Source organism: Schistocerca cancellata, unplaced genomic scaffold, assembly GCF_023864275.1.
Source record: "Schistocerca cancellata isolate TAMUIC-IGC-003103 unplaced genomic scaffold, iqSchCanc2.1 HiC_scaffold_1092, whole genome shotgun sequence".
In the NCBI taxonomy this organism is placed as follows: Eukaryota; Metazoa; Arthropoda; class Insecta; order Orthoptera; family Acrididae; genus Schistocerca; species Schistocerca cancellata.
In genome coordinates this window covers 2,050,927-2,070,286 of record NW_026047091.1, presented here as the reverse complement: position 1 = coordinate 2,070,286, position 19,360 = coordinate 2,050,927, and the positions used below count along the sequence as shown (strand labels likewise).

Genomic DNA, 19,360 nt, shown 5'->3' with positions numbered 1-19,360 from the left:
TCATCAAAGTCGGAAACGTGATGGTACACATTTCTCCTCCATACACGAGGCATTACAACAACGTTCCACCAGGCAACGCCGGTCAATTGCTGTTTGTGTATGAGAAATCGGTTAGGAAATTTCCTCATGTCAGCACGTTGTAGGTGTCGCCACCGGCACCAACCTTGTGTGAATGGTCTGAAAAGCTAATCATTGGCATATCACAGCATCTTCTTCCTGTCGGTTAAATTTCGCGTCTGTAGCACGTCATCTTCGTGGTGTAGCAATTTTAATGACCAGTAGTGTATATTCGAAAAAACTTGTATGCAATTGCGCGCCTTGAGTGAGGCATGTGTAATTACAAAACATCTGCATTCCTTTATTTAGAGACGGTAGTGCGCGTGCATTGCGGTCTCGCTGGACACCTGTGGTGACCGGTGGCGGTGGCCTTGTGCTTTCTTGCAGTGCTGGAGCTGGACTACAAGCAGTGGCTGGCGCTGTGCGGGCTGCTGATCGTGGCGGCGGCGCTGGGCGTCGGCGTCGGCGTCCCGCTGGCGCTGGAGCTGCGCTCGTCGCGGCTGCTGGAGGCCCGGCTCCAGGTGGTGCGCCGCATCCTGCGCGAGGTGCCGCTCATCGACGGGTACGTCTGCTTGTGTGTGTCCGCCGGCCCTGCGCTGTGGGCACGGCACCGGCTGAGGCGCGAAGTAAGGCGCGGGAATGATTCCCCATCACGTGGCAAACGATACACCGTACACTGCGTAGTGCTCGGCACACTGCGCCAATGTTAAGCACCTTCTGTTCTCATGTTTTCATGACTCCTACATGTACGTCTACATCATTGCGCTGCAATTCATACTTACGTGTTTGGCTTACAGGGTGCACAAACTAAAATAGCCCTGGAGGATATTAGATGCACGTTAAGACTAAGCTGGGCTGACTGTCCCTGTCCGAAGGCCCAACGGTACCGACCGACTGCCGTGTCATCCTCACCTCACAACTGACACTGGATGCGGATATGGAAGGGCATGTGGTCAGTACACCTCTCTAACAGCCGTTGTCAGTTTTCGTGACCAGAGTCGCTACTTCCTATCAAGTACCTCCTCGATTGTCCTCACAAGCGCTTAGTGTACCCCGCTTGCCAATAACGCTCGGCAGACCCGACGGTTAACCATCTATGTGGTGGCCAAGCCCCACAACGCTTAACTTCTGTGATCTAACGGGAACCGCTGTTACTACTGCGGCAAGGCTGTTGGCCTATCTGTCTTAATACGCATGGAATACTTTTCGGGACAGTTTTACTAGGGCATGCTGAAAAGTATTACCGAAGAATTTCTTATGAGGAATTCTTAAACATTTTAACCAAAACAAAGGTCACCAGCATTCTGCCTATTTATTCTTATCGCCTACACATTTATTTCTCGACATTGTCAGCCCGTTTACCAACACATTTCTTCCTACGCGGAACCAGTTTGTTGATACCGTCACTGTAGCATGTTTCACTTTGTTAACGGAGCCACAACTTCACCTCTGTTTGCACAAATTCATCGCTATGAAACTGAAGTCCTCGAAAGTATTCTTTAAGTTTCGTAAACAGATGGAAATCGGATGGGACCAAGTCGGGATTGTATGGAGGGTTATCGATGACAGTGAACCCAAGGCATCGACCATTGCTGCATATTTCGCAGCATTCGTGTGTGGTCTATCAAAGTCATGCTATAAGGGAGGCTGCTTCATGTGTGAACCAACTCCTCGAATTCGAAATCCCGCCACGCACGGGCATAGTTACATTACACACTCCATTTTAAACGCTACATTTGCGAGGCCTCTAGTGACAGACGGCTGCAGTTATGTACACACCTATAGAAATAAAAATGTATATGTACACATGTATAGAAATAAAAATGTAAATGTTCGTTTGTTCAATATCGTGGTTCTCTGAAAGTTCTTGCCTGACATTTCAGAAATTTCGACACGACGTTGACTTCGTGAAACGTAGTTTGCAAACAGCAAGACTTGTTATTCTTGTTATTTATTTATTGTTGTATGATTAGAATACTACTAAGAATCTCAATTTACTGTAATAATAATCAAAGGTCAGATAGAGGGACGAACGCGAAATGGACAGAGGGGTGGGAGGAATTGGACATAAAAAATGGAAGAAGGTGAAGGACAGACAGAGGAGGCAAAGAAGATTGGGAGATAAGAGAAATGAGACGATCCAGAGAGAAAGGGGAGAGGAGGTGATGGGTGGAGATATGAGGAGAAAGAGAGAGCAGAAGGAGAGAGAATGGCAGAGAGAGAGAGGGGTGGAGGAGAACATGGACAGAGAAAGGAGAAGGTGGTAGACAGAGAGAAAGGGAGCAAGGGGGATATGGACAAAGAAAGCGGAAGTGACAGATGGACAGGAACAGGGGAAAAAGGAGATTAGTTCATATATTCAATTCTCATACATATAAAAACGTGTGATTTGACTTTTATTTCGTTTCCACCTAAGGAGACTGAGCCACAGCAAAGTGTGGCCGGGTGCAGCCAGTGAAGAACAAAAGTGAATCATAATGACGTATGCTTTACTTAAAGAGCTTTAAGAGCTCTCACATAAAGAATTCGGAGGCATAACTTTTCAGCACGGCCTGGTATTTTTGCCACCCTCTACAACCACATTCACAGTATTTCTCTACCTTACCATTCTCGAATAAAATGTGGCAAAAATTAACGCCTAAACTTTCCGTGTGATCTATGTTTTCTCTTGTTTTATTACGATGGACATTTCTCCATATGTGGATCAGAGTCAACAATATTTTTCTGCATTCGAAGGAGAAAGTCATTGATTGAAATTGCAGGAAAAGATCTCTCCGCAAGGAGAATTTCATTATTTTAATGATTGCCACCCTCATATATCGTACTATATATGTGACTCTCTCTCCCCTAGTTTGCGATGGTAAAAAACGAGCTGCCCTTCTTTCAACTTTTTCGATATCATCCGTCAGTTGTGTCTGGTAAGGACACCATAACACACATCAACACTATAGAAAAGGCAGACAAGCCTAATGTAGGCAATGCCTTTACTAGGTATGTTGTGTGTTTCACCAATAAAGCGCCGTCTTTGTTCGCCTTCCCCACATTTTTGCGATGCTTCTGATTTGAGTTGTTCGCAATTTTAATTAGTAGCTATTTATTTGAATCGTCAACGGTTAAGTTTGAGTGATTTATATCAAAACCGAAAACTGACGGATGTTTTAAGTGGGGGAGAGTGTTGTACCTGTAAGGTAGTGTACTTATGAAAACACGCTGTTTTTTGCTCACTGTTTCAGTCTAGTGACTGATTTTCAAGTGACATGAAGGAACACGCACTAGGGCCCATCATAAGCATTTTCTGCTCGTATTCTGCAGTTTTTATTGTTGCAGCGTTTGAGGTTGTATTTTGTGCAGCATTTGCACGAAATTTAAAGTTCTGCACATTTATCTCTAAAACTACTTGCAATGTATTATTAACTGTTCTGTTACCGTATTTTATGACAAGTAAAATTCTACACATTTTTAAAACTCGCTGTACAACATGTGGACGGTGAAGCCGTACTTCGTCGGTCGTGCACGTCTTCTACCCTGAAGTAGAAGAGGCTCTTTTACCACGGAACACGTGATAATCGCACATTGACCGAGTTTCGTTAATGTCTTAACAGTTTTACCTGCCTTGAAAATCGGAATATGTGTTATTTCCCAATCGCTTCAATATCAAAACGTATTTAAGCGGTCCGCAACACCTATATAAGACAACAAGTGTCTGCTGCAGTTGTTAGATCGGTTACTGCCGCTACAGTGGCAGGTTAACAAGATTTAAATGAGTTTGGACGTGGTGTTAGAAACGGTGCACGCGCGATGGGACACAGCAGCTATACTTGCTGCCAGAAAAAGATCCTGCAGCAACGGGACCAACAACGATCATAGAAAATTGTAGTGCTATAAACTTCTGCTCTGTGTACCGAACAGGTGCTATGGTAGCAATGACACAGGAAAGTAACAACGTTTTCTGAAATCGAATTCTAAGAATGTTTACGTTTAAATTTTGCAGATAAATGATTTGCTGTAACAACTCATACTGTGCAGCTACAATGCCACAACTGCTACGTCGTTGATGTCGTCAGTAGTGGACGCCGAAACATAGTAAAAAGGCCGTCGAGGGCAACGAACTGTTTTATTGACATCGTTTTTCCACTTACTTTCGTCTAAGAGTGAATGGACCTAGCTTTGTGTTCGTTTGCCTCTGTCACGACGAATGAAGAGAATCGGTCAACGTGATAAAAGTGCAACCCTTCCCCAAATTTCAGCAGATTTCGCTGGACTATCCAAAAGTATCTGCGTGCGAACCATTCAGCGAAACATCGTCGATGTAGGCTTTCGAAGAAGAACACTACTAAGCCGGTCGGACTGAAAGACGATGAGCTACAGAGATACAATATTTGTGTAGACAAAGTAACAGGAATGTTGTGGCCAGTGATAATGATAAATCTATTTTTGAAAGACAAATTTAAATGTGCACTGAACGTAATTTCAAATAAGTAACATAATTATAACTGCGGTTTGATGAATTTGAATTGCAGATTTTGTAGTGAACGTCATTTAGCATCTGAGGTTATTTTATGCAACCCAACGCCAGTCACATTGTTTTGTCATAAGGGAAAAATTAATTTGCTGCCGTTAACACAAGGTTTTATTTTTCAATGTACTGCATCAAGGACTCACATAAAGTGATGGGACAGTTAAAGAGAAATTAAAGATTTATTTCAAGAACACTCATAGCTACAATGCAGCATTTGGTATGGGTCATTTCTGAGGCTAAAATTTCAAATACAGTTAGTTTTTTATGGAGTATATCACTTTAAGATTCACGACATTTTTAATCACATATCAGGCCCAGTGACTCAATCGGTCGAATTTCGGCCACAAGCGGTACTAGTGACAACGAAATCATGTGGTTACCGTGTCATGCTACCTTAAAGTTATGATTTTCATCAAGAGTGTCTAGGAGTGTGAAATACACGAGGTAACCTCAAAAGGTAAGTTACAAATTATTTTGTGAGGCCAAGTAACTTTTACTGAATACTGCACTATACTTCGATGGTATATACATACATGACACTTGTAAGTAGTCTGATTAGGTTTATATGTTGGTAACGCCACGTAGCGCTCTGTATGAAAATCACTGACTGTGCTGCGTTCAGTCTGTGGTTGGGTTGCATTCTTGGAATATTTGCTATTGTAGTGTTGGGCAGTTTGATGTGAACATCGCGTAGCGTTGCGCAGTTGGAGGTGAGCCTCCAGCAGTGGAGTATGTGGGGAGAGAGATGGCGGAGTTTTGAGAGCGGACGATCTGGACGTGTTTCCATCAGAAAGAGTAAATTTGTAATACTGGATATCATGGACTGACATATATATGATGACTTTTGAACATTATTAGCGTAAATACATTGTTTGTTCTCTATCAAAATCTTTTATTTGCCAACTATGTCCATCAGTAGTTAGTGCCTTCAGTAGTTAGAATCTTTTATTTAGCTGACAGTAGTGGCGCTCGCTGTTTTGCAGTAATTCGAGTAAAGAAAATGTTTGTGAGGTAAGCGATTCATGAAAGGTTATTTTTACTCAGGGCCATTCTTTTGTAGGGATTTTTGAAAGTCAGATTCCGTTGCAGTAAACATATTGTATGTCAGTTTAGTGTTGATCAGAATAAGTAAAGAGAGAAATGTCTGAGTACTTTCAGTTCTGCTCAGCTGTTTGAAAATCAAATAACGTACAGGTTTATCAGCACAGTAATTCATTAATTTTTCAAAGGGGACATTTCACACTATATTTCAAGACAATCAGTAAGTCTCTGTAAAGAACGATCGCGATATTGTACGAATCGTTGAGTTACTCGACGACAGACGTCATCTCCTCGGTCACAAAGCCGTTTGTGAAGCGCCGTAGGAACGCATTCATCGTTGGAAAATTTGCGACTGGAGCGAATGAGTCCCTCGATTGCCTGGACATTATCTCCTACGGCCGATGTCGATCACTTTCCTTCCTGATCTCCACAACCCACAACTGTGCGGCCTCGGCCAAAGTTTTAGCACAGTTTTACTACGACTGTACGTGAAATTACACTTGCTCCATATACCGCCAGAATTTCACGTTGAATCTGTGTACAAGTCAGACGTTTGGCTACAAGAATCGTAATGTCCTGCGTACATTAGCTTTGGAGTATGTTTCCAACTGCTGTACTACTTCGTTCTAACAATGTGATGCACCTGTTGTCCGTGACGTAACACATTTGTGTCTGCATGGACCACGGAAGATGTACTCCCTTCTCACAATGCGGCACTCCGGCGAATGGTATTTGCGAAGGCAGTTGATAAAATGGTATATAAACATTTTTCCAAGAAGTATTGATATATATCGGCGGTGTTTATCATCGATATATCTACATACCGATATCGAATTGGCAATATCGAGTGCCGATATTTTTTGCTTTATACTATATTTTTTTCGCAATTTTCGATAAATATTTTAAATTGTTCATTTGAAATTGTAATAGGACATACATTTACTTTGTGTGTGAAAGAGTGTTACCACTTTTTGAGCTTTCATCTCGCCCAATCTTTCTCGCGGACTGTGTGAAGCAAGTACCGGTGTATAAAGAAGAAGTCCTATTGCACTGGTGCGGTGGCGTTGTGAAGGGATTCACAAGAGTTCCGACGTGAAGAAATAGCACACCAAGTGTGTTAAAAACAATATTTAACGCAACTAGTGTGCTATTAAATGAAACAACAACATACCTGTTACCAGTCACTGTTTATTTATGTCCGCGACGTGTTTCAAAGGTTTTACATTTGTTAGTATGGCATATGAGTGTGTTGTGTTACGATTTTTCGGAGGAACTTGTGCAGTGTCACCAGTGGTCAGAGGTTCCTTTCACTGCCGAAACACATCACATGTACACTGTCATATTTTGTAAACAAATGTGTTATTTCTTCACATCATCATTCTTCAAAAACAGTTGCTTTAAAACGATAATTAAAAATGTGAACGACAAGACTGGTCTTCGCCGTGGGTAGAGACGTGTGAGGGGCAATGTTGACGTAATCGACGCTCGGCTCTACCAACAAAAACCAGAACGTTTTGAAACGTCCCCTTTCAACAATTATTCATGACTGAGCTTAAACTGACACACAATATTTTTTTAGCGCAACGCAATCTGACTTTCAGATATCCCTACAAAGGAATGGCCCTGACTAACATTAACCTGTACCTTTCACAAATCACTTACCTCACAAAAATCTTCGTTACTCAAGCTACTGCAATACAGCGAGCGCCACTACTGCCAGCTAAATAAAAGATTCAAACTACAGAAGGCACTAACTACTGATAGACATAGTTAGCAATTGAAAGATGTTAATAGAGAACAAACAATGTATTTACCTTAACATCATAATATATATAGTTGTTCATGACATCCAGTTTTACAAATTTCAAAACTCCGCCATCTCTCTCCGCACATCCACCACTGCTGGCGGCTCACCTCCAACTGCACATCGCTACGCGCTGTTCAGATCCAGCTGCCCAACACTACAATTGCAGACAACAATGCAAACTAGCCACAGGCTGCACACAGCACAGCCAGTGATTTTCATACAGAGAGCGCTACGTGGCGGCGGCGTTACCAATATAAGAACCTAAACAGCCTACTTACAGTTTAACCTCACGACGTAATTTTGACACTACAACTGCTAGGTAGCTGGCGTTTGCAGAACTGAAAAACAGGGAGTCGATATGCAGTGTTCTGGACAAATCCGATATGTGACGAAACGGAACGACCGTCCCATTTGACATATTTTACTGTGCCACATACATTCATTTACCATTGGCACCAAAGTGGTTTTCGCCAAGTGTGAACGCGCATTGTTTCTCTTTCAATTCTTTCTCGAAGGGCGATAAGCAGACCGCTAGTTTGTTGACGTGCAGAATAACTAACAGTAAATAAATACTTCAATATACAGCTCTAAATCGAGAAGCCCTTTTATAATGTGCCACCGATGTTTTTATAGGCCGATACGTCGATCATTTCACCATCGGCACCTCTATATTTTTTTCCATATATCGGGCGCCGATAACGATATTATACTAACTGTCGATATATAGGATTCCGGTATTTTCAAAATTATCAACAGTTCTAATCTTTGCATAGCATGACATGCGTAACTTATTTTTAAAGTTCCCTCGCATCTGTACTAAAATGATGATAGGTCACTGCAGTAGCTCTTCAGAATATATGCCCTTCTGCAGATATCTGACAACAATATATGAAAATTTTGCTGCAAATCCGTCCGTTAAAGTGTGTCATCTGCAGTGGAGTGTTCTGTTTTGGATTATCCACGCTGCAACCTGCGCAGTGGATGTGGCAACGGTGCCGTGGTCTCTTCCGGCATTTGCATCGCGTCCCAGTAGGGCTCATTTGGGAAGCAACATTTTTATGCTGTTTGAGGAGCGAATCAACGGCGCCCTTCATTAAAAGTAAAATCGAGTCTTTTGAAGAGACGGGGGAAAGCAAAGAAAAATGTATAAAGGGCCAACGAGGCCAAGATAGGAGCTGATGCAGGTGCTCCACTCGCTGTGCCGAGCAAATGAGACGTTCCTTCCGCCATTCAATTTTTCACGACGACTTGGGTGCAAACCTCTATTTCTGAATATCATACTCGTGCACCGTATTGCGTAAATATACGTTGGTGGTTAATATGGCGAAAATATCTGACAGTACTGTTCATTCCTTTACACAGAATTCGTTGCGTCAGTGCTGACAGTGGGTCGAGAAACTATGGAGAAGATTTCCATAAAATGTAAGAAATGTTAAGTGTCCAAGCAATGGCCTTTCAAGAATCAAACCAACAGGTAATACTACTTTGGCATGGAAGAGAATGGGACTGTTCCATTTGTGTAACAGTTGTTTGTTGTGGTTTATTTTGTGGTGCTGCGTTATCGTGGCGGTCATGCCGTAATTTCTAATTGTACTTTAAATCATTTAAGTCTGATAATAGAAATTTCCTTTTGTATGCAGGTTCCGCTTCTACATCAGAAGAAAAAGATAATACGTTACGCAGAGCAGAGATGACGGCTATGATAAAGTTCAAATTTGTCTGTCGTCAACAGCATTCGTTACAGCGCCGTTGAGCGAGAGAGAACTTCAAATTCTTCCAAAATTTATCACTTCCGGTTTAAAATTGTAAAGACTGTCTCTTCTTCCTCATCTCAGTAAATCAGTCCGGGACTTTCTGTTACTATACAACTCGATGTGACTTATCGAACTACAGCGTAGGATTCCACCTCTCAGTTTAACCAACGTTATTATTCAGAAGTCAGAGATGCAACACACACAAGATATCGTAACGCCGACCGATACTCGTAAACTTGTCCATGGCGGCGAAACATAATAACGGGCTGTATTCACGTCGGGTCTCCAGCCGGAACTTACCGTCATCTGGACACAATATTTCGTCGCTCCACCTGGCCGTTATCTTCAGGTGAGACGGCCTCCGGTCTAACTCACCGGCGAGGTAGCGCGACGGCCGCCTCACCTAAAGACAACGGCCAGGTGGAGCGACGAAATATTGTTTCCAGATGACGGTAAGTTCCGGCTGGAGACCCGACATGAATACAACCAATTATGACGCCGGAAAAGTTTACGGAGAAACATAATAACGAGCTATTGAATCGGGGCAATTCTTAATAATAAATATAGAAACTAATGGGACAACAGCGGGAAACTGTGTTTCTGGGTTGGGAAAAAGTAATATCTAATCCAATAACCCCACAACCATCGTAACAGTGAAATATAGGGAACGCAGCATGGACAGAAACAAAATATAGCTAAAACTCACGAAAAATTACGAAACCTGTTAACGACAACTACAAGTGAGCTGTATAGCTCAAGCAAACATAGCGATACCGAAAACCAAATCTGAAACGAAATCACACTACAAACATAAAGAAAAATCTCGGTAAGTAATGGAACATGTTATCGAAAAGTTGAGTTCAGCAATATACCTTAACTACACACATCGACACCGAGAAACTACACCGAAGCGTCAAAGAAACTGGTAGAGGCATGGTTATTCAAATACAGAGATATGTAATCAGGGAGAATATGGCGCTGCGGTCGGCAAAGCCGACCGGTGTGGCCGACCGGTGCTAGGCGCTTCAGTCTGGAACCACGCGTCCACCACGGTCGCAGGTTCGAATCCTGCCTCGGGCATGGATGTGTGTGATGTCCTTAGGTTAGTTAGGTTTAAGTAGTTGTAAGTCTAGGGGACTGATGACCTCAAACGTTAAGTCCCATTGTGCTCAGAGCCATTTGAACCATTTCTACCCGACGGGAGGCACTAGTCACACGTCATTTATTTTATAAGAACGAAAGACAATGTTTAGGAGTGAAAGGAAATATAAAGTGAAATTAGAGTATGTAGGCGCAAAACATCTGAAATTTTATAGATACGACAAAATCTAAGCAAAAATTGTTAAGAAGACACATGATATGTATCTAAACTTTAATACACTGGCTAGAAAAATATTCCTTCCGCAATATTGGCAATAATGGTTTCCTGGGATAACTTATTTTAAAGAATGTATGACATGTAACACACCTGTGATAATTTTCATATTTTGATCGATTTTACACTTTCTCTGTTTTTCTTATTGCTGTTGATGTTATCATATTGTCTACTTTTGTGTGTTCTACAGTAGCCGTTGATGATGGTTCAGAAATGAAACCGATAGCAAAAGAACATAACATTATTACAGACAACACTGTGTTATGCATTTTTTACGAAAACCGAACAATACCACTTAATTAGTCATCAGGTATATCGTCGTCGTGCGCAATATCGTGTGTGGTATAGGCAGTGGGTACCATTCCTCTATCCCTGTACAAAGAATACACTTTCGGCTGGTCTTTTTGGGAAAATTGGGAAAGTTTCAGGAGAGGGCGATTTTCAAGATGGATGTAAGTTGTTAAAACATGAAAATTGAAGTATGTACAATCCAATTCGATTCCTGGGTCTTCTCTCTTTCTTAATAGACGGCTTAAGTTACTTCCAGAGACGCCCAGTGTTGTATGTGCACAGATGGCTCGTCTGACGACATTAATTCAATGGAATGGCTGAAGTTTCATGGTCAGTTACCCCGTTTTCCAGTGTTTTGCATCAACTCCAGCCATTAGTGTTCATTGTCGTCCCTGGTAAAATTAAATGTTTAATGAGAAGTACTTTTGTTTTCTTTCCCATGGAATACATACATGAAATGAGGCTCTTTCTTCGCTCAATTCCGCCAAAAAAACATATGTGTTCTGTTTCATCCTTATGAGTGGGAATGGGAGATTCATCTACAATTTTGTTTTGCCCGCCAGTGAGGACCCTATTATCAGCAACGATAACATAACAGATCTCCCTACAAGGACCGTAATAGTCAGAAACCATATTCAATGAATTTTCACACTCGGACGCAGTCTCTTCCAATGTAAATTTACGTATCCAGCACTCAACAATTATAATTTTCTGGTCAGTACTTAATTTTGCACATTCAAACCAAGTGTTCTTTGTTATACTTTTCTTCCTACATTTCCTAAACGTCAGCTGGAAAGGAAGATTAATTTGCACTGTCCTTATCAACAGCGTCAAAGAATTGTCGGGGCCCCAGTGAACGTTGTTTCTCGGCTGTGATTTGGAAGCAATCCGTATTACCAACAGAATTATAGGCATTTCTCAGTACCACCCAAATGGGGAATCACCTGCTACCATGCAAGGGAATTCGACATGGACATTGCACTGGATTCACTCATGGCTTCTGCTATTCCCTCTTGACCCTTCTGCTATTCTCAACGACGTTCCTTAGTCAAAGCAAAAACCAATATCCATGTTACCCGCTTGGAGAGTCAAGTGTGCGATATATATCAGTGACATCACTTGACTTCGATGTACACCGTTTCTTGGACATTAACAAAACTCACATTATCGACAAAATGAATTCGGCTATATAATACGACTAAAAACAAGAACACCAAGACGAGAAAAACAACAACTTACAGACAAAAAAGACGAAAGGGAAGCTACTGTATTGGCGGCTTTTCCGTTACACGCTGACGTTAGTGACAGATCACGTTACGAAAGCTGGGAAGTCAACACAACGAATGACAGATATACACTCCTGGAAATGGAAAAAAGAACACATTGACACCGGTGTGTCAGACCCACCATACTTGCTCCGGACACTGCGAGATGGCTGTACAAGCAATGATCACACGCACGGCACAGCGGACACACCAGGAACCGCGGTGTTGGCCGTCGAATGGCGCTAGCTGCGCAGCATTTGTGCACCGCTGCCGTCAGTGTCAGCCAGTTTGCCGTGGCATACGGAGCTCCATCGCAGTCTTTAACACTGGTAGCATGCCGCGACAGCGTGGACGTGAACCGTATGTGCAGTTGACGGACTTTGAGCGAGGGCGTATAGTGGGCATGCGGGAGGCCGGGTGGACGTACCGCCGAATTGCTCAACATTTGGGGCGTGAGGTCTCCACAGTACATCGATGTTGTCGCCAGTGGTCGGCGGAAGGTGCACGTGCACGTCGACCTGGGACCGGACCGCAGCGACGCACGGATGCACGCCAAGACCGTAGGATCCTACGCAGTGCCGTAGGGGACCGCACCGCCACTTCCCAGCAAATTAGGGACACTGTTGCTCCTGGGGTATCGGCGAGGACCATTCGCAACCGTCTCCATGAAGCTGGGCTACGGTCCCGCACACCGTTAGGCCGTCTTCCGCTCACGCCCCAACATCGTGCAGCCCGCCTCCAGTGGTGTCGCGACAGGCGTGAATGGAGGGACGAATGGAGACGTGTCGTCTTCAGCGATGAGAGTCGCTTCTGCCTTGGTGCCAATGATGGTCGTATGCGTGTTTGGCGCCGTGCAGGTGAGCGCCACAATCAGGACTGCGTACGACCGAGGCACACAGGGCCAACACCCGGCATCATGGTGTGGGGAGCGATCTCCTACACTGGCCGTACACCACTGGTGATCGTCGAGGGGACACTGAATAGTGCACGGTACATCCAAACCGTCATCGAACCCATCGTTCTACCATTCCTAGACCGGCAAGGGAACTTGCTGTTCCAACAGGACAATGCACGTCCGCATGTATCCCGTGCCACCCAACGTGCTCTAGAAGGTGTAAGTCAACTACCCTGGCCAGCAAGATCTCCGGATCTGTCCCCCATTGAGCATGTTTGGGACTGGATGAAGCGTCATCTCACGCGGTCTGCACGTCCAGCACGAACGCTGGTCCAACTGAGGCGCCAGGTGGAAATGGCATGGCAAGCCTTTCCACAGGACTACATCCAGCATCTCTACGATCGTCTCCATGGGAGAATAGCAGCCTGAATTGCTGCGAAGGGTGGATATACACTGTACTAGTGCCGACATTGTGCATGCTTTGTTGCCTGTGTGTATGTGCCTGAGGTTCTGTCAGTGTGATCATGTGATGTATCTGACCCCAGGAATGTGTCAATAAAGTTTCCCCTTCCTGGGACAATGAATTCACGGTGTTCTTATTTCAATTTCCAGGAGTGTAGGTAGCTAATTGACATTCCTATCCTTCATTTCATTTGCTTCGGAATGAAGTTATCCGCTATTTTGTTTCAGTCGCAGCATTTAATTTCTGTTGTTATGTTCCAACGTAACTACGACCTCGGTAATCTTGACATATTCGCAAAAAATCAACCATTTATTCGTAATGCGGTAACGGTAAACCAAAATTATAAGACTGGGCGATTCTCATTGGCTACAGATTACTATGACCTGATTGGCTAAGGCCAACGATAACAATTTCCACCAGCAGCACACAACGAAAATCCACAGATGCCGTAGGAGCACTTCAGCCTGAAGAGCCTACAGTCATTCAAAAAATCAAACTCAGCTGACACGGAAGAAAACAAACAAATAAACCACTGACATAAAACAAAGTTGCTTATACATCGTAATTTAGAATCCTAATTTACGTCAGTAACGAAGACAGTGACCGATTACATTCAATAATTGGCCGCTCAGATCCTTCACACCATAAACTCGTGACGGCGCACACGACGTCGTGACTCAAAGCCGAGAATGGCAACCGCACATTAGATATGACCTGACTAATCATCTACTTTTGCGAAATTTAAACTTTTTCTATTTGAAGATAAACAGAGAAAATTACCACAACATTACATTAATAACTAATCTAATTCTAACAACATGTAGTCACAAAAATAACGATCAGACTGTCAAAAAAAAAAAAAAAAGAATGACAACATAAGAACAGCACAGTCTAAACCTGTAGGTACAACACGTGATCGTTGCTGTGTCTGACTATCATCTTCATCTACATGGATACTCTGTAAATCACATTTAAGTGTCTGGCAGAGGGTTCATCGAACCACCTTCACAATTCTTTACTACTCCAATCTCGTATAGCGCGCGGAGTGGACGAACACCTATATCTTTCCGTACGAGCTCTCACTTCCCTTATTTTATCGTGGTGATCGTTCCTCCCTATGTAGATCGGTGTCAACAAAATATTTTCACATTCGGAGGAATAAGTTGGCGATTGGAGTTTCGTGAGAAGATTCCGCCGCAACGAAAAACGCCTCTGTTTTAATGATGTCCACCGCAAATCCTATATCATTTCAGTGACACTCTCTCCCCTATTTCGCGATAATACAAAACGTGCTGCCCGTCGGTCCTATCTGGTAAGGATCCCACACCGTGCAGCAGTATTCTTAAACAGGACGGACAAGCGTAGTGTAGGCAGTCTCCTTAGTAGATCTCTTACATTTTCTAAGTGCCCTGCCAATAAAACGCAGTCTTTGGTTACCCTTCGCCACAACATTTTCTCTGTGTTCTTTCCAGGTTAACTTGTTTGTGATTGTGATTCCTAGGTGTTTAGTTGACATTACGGCCTGTACATTTGACTGATTTATCGTGTAACCGAAGTTTAACCGCTTCCTTTTAGCACTCATGTGGATGACCTCACTCTTTTCGTTATTTAGGCTCAACTTCCAACTTTCGCACTATTCCGATACCTGTTCTAAATCGTTTTAAAATTTGTTTTGATCTTCTGATGAGTTTATTAGTCGATAAACGACAGATTCATCTGGAAACAACCTAAGACGGCTGCTCAGATTGTCTCCCAAATCGTTTATGTAGATAAGGAACAGCAGAGGGCTTATAACACTACCTTGTGGAACGCCAGAAATCCCTTCTGTATACTCGATGACTTACCGTCAATTACTACGAAATGTGACCTCTCTGACAGGAAATCACAAATCCAGTTACATAACTGAGACGATATTCCATAAGCACGCTATTTCACTACAAACAGCTTGTGTGGTACAGTATCAAAAGTTTCCTTTAATTTACGTCTACGAGCATAGACGTAAATTAAAGGAAACTTATTACATATACGGGTCACTGTTTTTTCGCGACGATGTCGCAGCTTGTGAAAACAGTATCAAAAGCCTTAAATAAATCCAGAAATGCGGAATCGATCTGAAATTTCCTGTCAGTAGCAGTCAACACCTCATGTGAATAAAGAGCTAGTTGTGTTTCACAGTAACGATGTTTGCCAAACCCATGTTTACTGTCTGTCAATGGACATTTTTCTTCAAGGTAATTCAAAATGTTTGAACACAATATACGTTCCAAAATCCTGCTGCATACCGAAGTAAACGATATGGGCCTGTAATTTGGTGGACTAATCCTACTGCCTTCCTAGACTATTGGTATGACCTGTGCAACTTTCCAGGCTTTGGGTACGGATCTTTTGTCGAGGAAACAGTTATAGATGACTGTTAAGTGTGGTGGTAATGCATCAGCATACTCTCAAAGGAACCTAATTGGTATACAGTCTGAACCAGAAGGCTTTCTTTCATTAAGTGATTTAAGTTGATTACTTCTACGTTACTCAAGTTGGCAGTTGTTGTTGACTCGAATTCTGGAATATTTACTTCGTCTTCTTTTGCGAAGACATTTCGGGAGGCTGTGTTTAGTACCTCTGCTTTGGCAGCACTGTCTTCGATAGTATTTCCATTGCTATCGCGCAGAGAAGGCATTGATTGTTTCTTGCCGCTAGCATAGTTTACATGTGACCAGAATCTCTTTGCATATTCTGCCTTGTTTCGAGACAAAGTTTTTGAAGTGGAAACTATTATAAGCGTCTCGTACTGATGTCAGCGCTAAATTTCGAGCTTTTGTAAAACATCGCAAGTTTTGGGTAGTATAATTCGTGTAATTACAGCGTGAGAACAGATTTCGGTAGCGCTTCGCGTTTTTAGAGGAGTCGCACCTTCACCCCATGATCAGCAGTTACATGGAAAGAAAAAGATACAGTTTCTGTAGTCACATTAAATACAGGGCTATTACAAATGATTGAAGCGATTTCATAAATTCACTGTAGCTCCATTCATTGACATGTGGTCACGACACTTTACAGATACGTAGAAAAACTCATAAAGTTTTGTTCGGCTGAAGTCGCACTTCAGGTTTCTGCCGTCAGAGCGCTCTAGAGCGCAGTGAGACAAAATGGCGACAGGAGCCGAGAAAGCGTATGTCGTGCTCGAAATGCACTCACATCAGTCAGTCATAACAGTGCAACGACACTTCAGGACGAAGTTCAACAAAGATCCACCAACTGCTAACTCCATTCGGCTATGGTATGCGCAGTTTAAAGCTTCTGGATGCCTCTGTAAGGGGAAATCAACAGGTCGGCCTGCAGTGAGCGAAGAAACGGTTGAACGCGTGCGGGCAAGTTTCACGCGTAGCCCGCGGAAAATTGGCTCATGCCACAACTGGAGACCGACAGCGCCGACTTCATCTTTCAACAGGATGGTGCTCCACCGCACTTCCATCATGATGTTCGGCATTTCTTAAGCAGAAGATTGGAAAACCGATGGATCGGTCGTGGTGGAGATCATGATCAGCAATTCATGTCATGGCCTCCACGCTCTCCCGACTTAACCCCATGCGATTTCTTTCTGTGTGGTTATGTGAAAGATTCAGTGTTTAAACCTTCTCTACCAAGAAACGTGCCAGAACTGCGAGCTCGCATCAACGATGCTTTCGAACTCATTGATGGGGACATGCTGCGCCAAGTGTGGGAGGAACTTGATTATCGGCTTGATGTCTGCCGAATCACTAAAGGGGCACATATCGAACATTTGTGAATGCCTAAAAAAACTTTTTGAGTTTTTGTATGTGTGTGCAAAGCATTGTGAAAATATCTCAAATAATAAAGTTATTGTGGAGCTGTGAAATCGCTTCAATCATTTGTAATAACCCTGTACATACATGTAATTCATAAGATAATAAATACTTGAATAAAATGTGTTTAACAGACATTAGATCATCTATTGTGATTAATGAGTGTAAAGAATAAAACAAATACGTAAGTTTTTGACAAATTTGTGTGACGACTTTCTTCCGACCTTCAACTGCGTCAGACTGGTCTGACATGTTTCATTTTAATAGATCAATTCAATGGCGGTTGACGAGCAGTTTACTACTTGCACAGTCTTGTGAATCACTTGAATATACCGTGTACTATAGCTAATACCACAAAGTATACCGAAAACTGTGTACATAGAAATTACGTTCAGTTAGTGGTGATCGCCTCCATTTAAATTCGTGCGTATTTTGACGCAGCCAAGCGCTTGTTTGGCTGCGCAAATCCTGCAGCATGCAGATTTTTGAGGCACTGCGGATCTGACGGAGACCCGCTGTTGTGAAGACGGCCAAGAGTGTGTCAAAGTCCTCCTCGACTACGTCTGACCACCACAGTGGGGAACTACTGGACCATGTGCCAACCACATCGTAACAACTTCAGTATCTGTGCCTTACATCCTACACCAGTGATGGACGCCCTGAACGTCCACCCCATGACCATCGTCGTAGAGCACGGCGCGCATGGCATCCTCGGCAGCGATGCCATCCTTCCAACTTTTTGGAGAGGCACAGCGGTGTTACTTCCGGTGTCGTGGTGTGAGGAGCCGTTTGGTGTGATCTCAAGGATCAGGTGGCAGTGATTAAGAGAAATCTGACGGCGCAACGGCAGGTCAGGGACATCCTATGTCGTTACGTGTTACCTCTCACGCAACTGTACGGTGGTTCCATTTTCAATAGGACAATGCTCGACCACACACGACGAATGTCCCTATGGACTGCCTGCGTGATGTTGAGGTACTCCCGCAAACAGGAAGGTTCCCAGATCAGATAGAATGTGTGTGGGACCGGCTCAGGTTCAAAAAATGGTTCAAGTGGCTCTGAACACTATGGGACTTAACATCTGTGGTCATCAGTCCCCTAGAACTTAGAACTACTTAAACGTAACTAACGTAAGGACATCACACACATCCATGCCCGAGGCAGGATTCGAACCTGCGACCGTAGCGGTCGGACGGTTCCAGAGTGTAGCGCCTAGAACCGCTCGGCCACTCCGGCCGGCGCCGGCTCAAGAGTCAGCTCTGTTCCAATGGCAGTACCCTGGATGTCAAGGACCACTTACAACAGCTGTGGGCCGGCTCTCCCCAATGTAGGATACAACGGCGTTATGACTCCCTGACCAACCGAATTATTGCACTCACAGCAGGTCAGAGTATGTGTAAAACATCATAAAGAGATAAGTAGCATTATACTGCCGAAATTCTGTAACTTTTAGTCGGTAATGTAACAACTGAAATAATGATGAAAGTTTCTTGCTTCCGTCTTCAACTCTCGCCCGGGTCTTTATATCTGCTGGACCACGGGCTTCTCTGCATCCCCGGTGCCGGTCGAGCCAATCAGGTTCGTTGGTGGTGTTGGTGGGGGGAGGGGAGGGAGGGGGTAGCTGGGTTGCGGCATCTGGGCTCGGTGTGGCCTGTTTATTCCATCAGCCGCCACCGGCCTGCCTCCACCGGTGCGCTCTCGTTGTATTCTTGCTAACGTTGTGTCCCACGCGGTGCCGAGTCGGAAGCCGCTATCGCATACCCTCTGAACCCCCGTGGAGCCGTGAAGTTTCACTTCTTTTCCTGCTGCCCTTATGGGTGCTTCACAATTTCGTCAGGTACTATATGTCCTCTGTTAAACGTTCAGAGATTTTCTTGCCGAGAACTGGAAGTCAGAGCTATCATGGGAATCTGAGGAGACTTGTTGAGTCACTGCAGCTTGATTTTGAAAGGTGCCATAGTAAATCAAGTGGACATATTTTCGAAAGATGTACTACGTCATATTTTTATGATAAAACCAAGCAAGATAAACAGCGCGGCCAATGGTTTATCCAAGCAGTTTATACTGCGAAT

The 19,360-nt window shown here is 43.6% G+C and overlaps 1 protein-coding gene across 1 annotated transcript in view; it reads left to right on the top strand.

Annotated features, from left to right (window-relative positions):
- Window positions 1-19,360, top strand: part of LOC126154493 (dipeptidase 1-like) — a 1,598,597-nt gene that overhangs the window by 831,784 nt on the left and 747,453 nt on the right. The window contains exon 5 of the mRNA XM_049916146.1: window positions 445-619. Within this exon, the coding sequence (XP_049772103.1) occupies window positions 445-619 (175 nt within the window). The remainder of the gene's footprint in view (window positions 1-444; window positions 620-19,360) is intronic.